The sequence below is a fragment of the Pteropus alecto genome, unplaced genomic scaffold, assembly GCF_000325575.1.
Source record: "Pteropus alecto unplaced genomic scaffold, ASM32557v1 scaffold5, whole genome shotgun sequence".
NCBI classification, from domain to species: domain Eukaryota; kingdom Metazoa; phylum Chordata; class Mammalia; order Chiroptera; family Pteropodidae; genus Pteropus; species Pteropus alecto.
This window is the reverse complement of record NW_006441953.1, coordinates 18,838,066-18,843,304: the sequence shown is the minus strand read 5'-3', so window position 1 is coordinate 18,843,304 and position 5,239 is coordinate 18,838,066. Positions and strand designations below refer to the sequence as shown.

At 45.9% G+C, this 5,239-nt stretch overlaps 1 protein-coding gene across 1 annotated transcript in view; it reads right to left on the bottom strand.

Annotated features, from left to right (window-relative positions):
* CCDC149 (coiled-coil domain containing 149) overlaps positions 1-5,239 on the bottom strand; it is a 66,604-nt gene that overhangs the window by 11,621 nt on the left and 49,744 nt on the right. The window contains exon 11 of the mRNA XM_025051830.1: positions 1-29. Within this exon, the coding sequence (XP_024907598.1) occupies positions 1-29 (29 nt within the window). The remainder of the gene's footprint in view (positions 30-5,239) is intronic.

Below are 5,239 nucleotides of genomic sequence, written 5' to 3'. Positions count from 1 at the left end.
GTCGCTGAACAGGATGGTGTCCTTGCCCCCTGTCATGGAAAGGGGAAAATAAACATAGTAGGTCCTCAGTGGAGTCATGGCTACATTCACCCCGACAGAATGGACTGTGAACAAAGCGCCTCCTTCAGTCGTAGCTAATACCACAGGAGGGAAATGGCCAGCGGGCCCTTTCTGTAGTGTGAGAACAGGGCAGTGAGGTCCAGGGCCAGCTGTCTATGGGTCCCGAGAATCTGCTCAGGACGTGGCTGCCCTCAAAGGCCACCATTAAGGGGCAGCCTGTATGTCAGCCAAAAACCGAGTGGCATTGATCAACGTGAGACCATAACAACGATAACAATAGAACAGCAGAGTGCCTGGGAGCGCAGGCTTCGGAGCCACACTGTGGTGTTTATGCGCTGGATGCGGTCACTTGCTCGCTGAGTGACTCTGGGTAAGCCACTTAACTTCTCTGAGCCTCGGGGCCGCCATCGGTAAAAGGAGGACAAATAACCCACAGCACTGGGTGGTTTTGATTAACCGATTCACGTCAAGTGCTTAGGCGTTTAGGCAGCACTCAATAAATGTCACTTATTGAAATTATTACTTTACAAGGCACCTTCCATAGCGCTGCCATATGTACTATATCTAATTTAATTCGATTTGGTCATTAAGATTGAATAATGACTCTGTCATAAGTCAGGTAGTACCAGGTCCCCCAAATTATCACAGCCAAACTTTCCTTCAGAACATATAGTCCCAGACCAGCCAAACCCTTTTATCTATTTGTGTGAACTCCCTAACTCGATTGAGAAAATTTATTTGAGGAGGAGGAAAGGAAAACCATTGCAACCCTATTTTTAAGGCCATTTTAAGGCGAATGACGAAGGTGAGGAGCAGCGAAGTTTGGCTTTGAAACATAAGCACGATGAACACAGACACACGGAAGAGGAACACCTGGACGGAGGGGCCGCTGCCACGGTAGCTCAGAGCCCCGCAGGCGGGGCTGGCTCCTGAGCTTTGCTCCACGAGGCCCTGGGACTCTCTGCTCCGAACTCGAAAGCCCCATGCGCCAAGACCCAGCCTACGCTCCAGCCTTAGCCATCTGACTTTGTGCAAAACCCTTTCTAAAGCCAAGTCACTAAATGTCTTTGGGGCTCAAGTCAGAGGCTCTAAAGTTCTACCATCTGAAGTTTCAGGTTTGATGGAGCACAGAGTGGTATTTGCGTGATGATGCCCACTCCTTCTTTAGAGAACCGGGTGGACCGTGGCCTCTACCCTCACTTTGTCTGTAACGCTGTCTTCCCATCAGGCTACGTCTTACTAACCTGATTTCCAAAACTGTAACAGAGCGTCTGCACATGGTTGGTGCTTAATAAATATCTCATAAATGTCTGAACGAATGGCTGATGCGTTCGCGGGAATCCTGATGTGTTGCCAGGCCAGGGTGCTTGCTGCTGCCCCAGGCAGATGGAGTGTGTTATTAGCAGCCATAGCCCTCTGGCTTCTCTGCTATCTGAGGGTCATCCCAGGGAACTGGGAATCTGATAGGAGCTGACCCTAAAGTTTTCCACCAGCATAGCTACTGTCTCAGGTGGGAAAAATCCAGAAATCTTCAGTGCCACAGTCCAGAGAGGTTTTCCAAAGAGAACTATTGGGATAGTTCTAAGAGACCCTCCAAATGAAGTCAACACCGGCAGGTCTCCCTTTGTGCTGTAAAGATACAATCCAGAAACAGCTCAAAGACTTAATGGTTCCCATGAACCCACAGCAGACGCCTCGGGGTGAACTTCTTGCGTTTCTCTTGTTTCTCTCTGCCAAGGCCACAATTACTGCCCTCAGGTAGGGGATAGGTCTGCATTTCTTGACCCTCTTTCTCTAGCAGGTAGGCTGGCAGCTCTCTAGCCTTAAGGGGAAAGTAAGAGATACACTTTGTCCCTCTGTGTCCCAACCAGCCTTCCAAATCCCCTCTGCCCTGGTGGCCAAACAATCAGAATCATGGACAGAGTTGGGAACTGCCTGAGAACCTCACCCCCTTTCTGTCATGAAGAATTCTCTAGGACGAAATATTTTATGACTCCCTCCCAATGCAGGGCAACATCCACTTCACCATAGCTCCTCAAAAATGCTGCTACCAGCAACATTAAGCCTCTCCAAGAAGCTGAGCGATGAGTGTATAGAGAAAGGAAACAGAAGCCACCACTCACCCACGTGCAATCGAGGTGGGGACTGGAGAGAAGACAAATAAATACCTCCCAAAATGTCTGCCTGGAGAGACCATTTCCTACTCTTAAGGCAAAATGCCAAGATTTGGTTATTCTTGCAAAACATTTGAAGGATTCAAATGTTTTAGAAAGTGCCCAGTTCTATGGTTTCTAACTCAGTCCAGATTCCGCCCATATTGCTCTAATCTAATCTAATGGCCTGCTGGTTCATAGTTTCACTTTGGATTGTAGGACCGGAGGATGAGGAGCAAGGGTGAGCAGCAAGGGTGATCCACCGACTAGAGTCAAACCACAACTAGCGTGCGAGGTCACATGGGCCCTCCCATTCAACTGGTGTTGGAATTTTTTGGAAGCCCTCCTCATTCTTTATAGCACAGTATCTCCCATCCCTCTCCAAAATGTACCACTGCTTTCAAATACATTTTCCTCCTCCGGCTGGAGTGGAGAAGAGAGAATTAAAACGAAAAGCTCAAAGAGCCAAGCTCTGCTCTTGCCAGATTTGTTCTGGTTTTTATTATTTCTTTTTAGAGCATGAGTATACCCAAGGCACCTCCCTGCAGAGCCCCCAAGCACAGAGCCCAGCGAAGAGCCGAGCGAACGCGGCTGACAGGTAGGGGCTGGAGAAGGTGGGTCATTCCTTCCCGCGGGGTGTGGTCAGTTGGCCTACCCTCTGGCTTCCTCGAGAGCCCCATACCTTTTCTATCTCTCAGGGACCAGATAAACAGTTTGGAATATGCTTTGCAATTCAGATGATTTCTCCACGCAGGCTGTGACATCTGTCAAACTTGTCTACTTCCTAGCAAGATCACAAATTTGCCCCGACTCTATCAAACAACATCAAGAGCTATATGCTGTTGGCCGAGAGAGTGAGGGAAGGAGAAAAGAGTCCAAGAAAAACCACAGCACACTCAAAGCCCAGCAATAACTCTGCCTTGGAGTAATGAGGAGCTGGCTTCTTCACCACTGTCCTTTCGAATCTCAGAAGACATTGTTCTGGCTTCTGAATTCCTCTTCTCTAACCCATCTTGCTTTGGGAACCTATCCTCAGCTGATCTGATCTACCCAATTCTGCTCTTTTCTGAATTTTAGCTCCCCCTTACAGGTGAAGCAGTGAAATGACGATCTGAACCCCTGGGTTGTAATATCAGCCTCTGCAGCCTCAGTCTAAATTGGGCTTCTGTCACTAAAATGAGGAGATCGGACTGGATCAGGAAAGGGGAAAATGTTTTCTCTGACGCGTCAAGTCAGACAATTCAAGAAGTGGCTTCCTGGCAAGCCACAGTGGAAGACCGTTCGAGGGCCACATGTGAAATTTGGCAAGAAGAGCAATGTGATTGATTAGCAATGTCTGCCACGGTCATGGGAATGGGTGTTGTGTAATTAATATATATCAGGTGTTTGCCGTCCCGGAGAATGGGAATGGGTGTTGTGTAATTAATACATATCAGGTGTTTGCTTTCAACCGTCCTTCTGGGTCCAGCACTCTATAACACCTCACACGCTAACATCGTCATCACTCAGCACTTAATTACGTGCCGTTCCCTGCTTTCCTCTCGCTGTTTGATGTATATTCATCTTGTTCTCCTGATGGGACAATGGGCTCTTGGAAAAGGTGAGGGGCTTGTCTACAATGCCTAGTACAGAACTAAATTCACAAAGTTGATGCTCAAAAAGGTACCAACATATTGATGGACTGATTTATTGGAGGAGACACTGATGCTTTCAAGATGATGGTAAATAAGAGAGAGCTGGCAATTCCCTGAAACCACTGAGACTCAGCTCCCTCCTGTTGGCTGAAACACTATGATTTGCTCCTACTTGGGGAGAGAAAGAGGAAGAGGGAAAAGTGGAAAAGGAAGAGGATGAACAGGAGGAGGAGGAGGAAAAGAACATACTGTCTCTTGTTCCGCTATCCGGTAGGTTAAATGGAGCCATAAAACAATGAGCAGACAGAAGGGGCTTGTCTGATTTACACCAGGAGAGGTCCATCCCCCTTGTTCTACCAGGGTTTGACAATGATCACAAGGCCATGCTTCATTGTGACATCCTTCACTGCACCCGGGAAATGCTATTCTGTTACATAAACTGTATCCCATCCGGGAAATTGCCACTCAATTTCCTGTCCTCCCACTTTGCATCAATGTGGAGGCTGGAGATTAAAACAAACATAGCCATGGTGTAAAATCCATTCAACCGAGCCCCTCAAAGCTAATTTTACCATTTAATATTTGCTTTGTACTAATTGAATTCTCCATTTCAATTGTTCTAATCAGGAAAGTGCAAGGATACATAGAGAATGCATTTCTATTTATTTACATGCAGGGATGATATTAATACACTGTTGATATAAGCCACAAACACAGATATTTCAAATAGAACATACTCCCAAATCCTACTGAAACATTGTAGCTCAGGCCTTCAGGCAGCAAAAGGAAGAAGAAAAAAAAAACAATTGTTATTGCATAATAGCCATTCTGACCTAGACCAAACAACACCAGAGCAAGAAAATTCTCAACATTCGTTCAGTTATTCAACTTCCAGCTTTTTATATAAGTTGTAGAAATAAAACATTGTGAAATTTCACTAAGTCATTGGAGAGGGAGAAAAAACAGTACATGCACAGAAATAGCAATCTGACTGCACAAATAAACGATAAATTTGCCCGAATGTGTTGAAATTCAATGCAATAAAAGGAAGGCCTTCAAAGAAGATAAGGTTTTAACCGCATCAAAAGGTTCTCGTGCAAAATGGATCATTCAAATCCCCAGGAGGGCACTCGCCACTAATTAGTTCTGTTAGGTCTTTTGACAGCAAGTTCAAGGAATCTCTGCTAAAAATTCTAATTTATGAAATACACTTTCAGGCAACCTAAGGCGGCGATTCCGATTTACATTAAGAAAATGTGTTGCGGTCCACGTCCCTGTGACAATTTTCATTTCTCAAAAATTACAGGGAAGCAACTGATACGAATCAGGGGTAGAGGAAACTGGTTTATGCAGAAAGGTTAAGTAACTAAAAATATATGTACGACGTTGCTT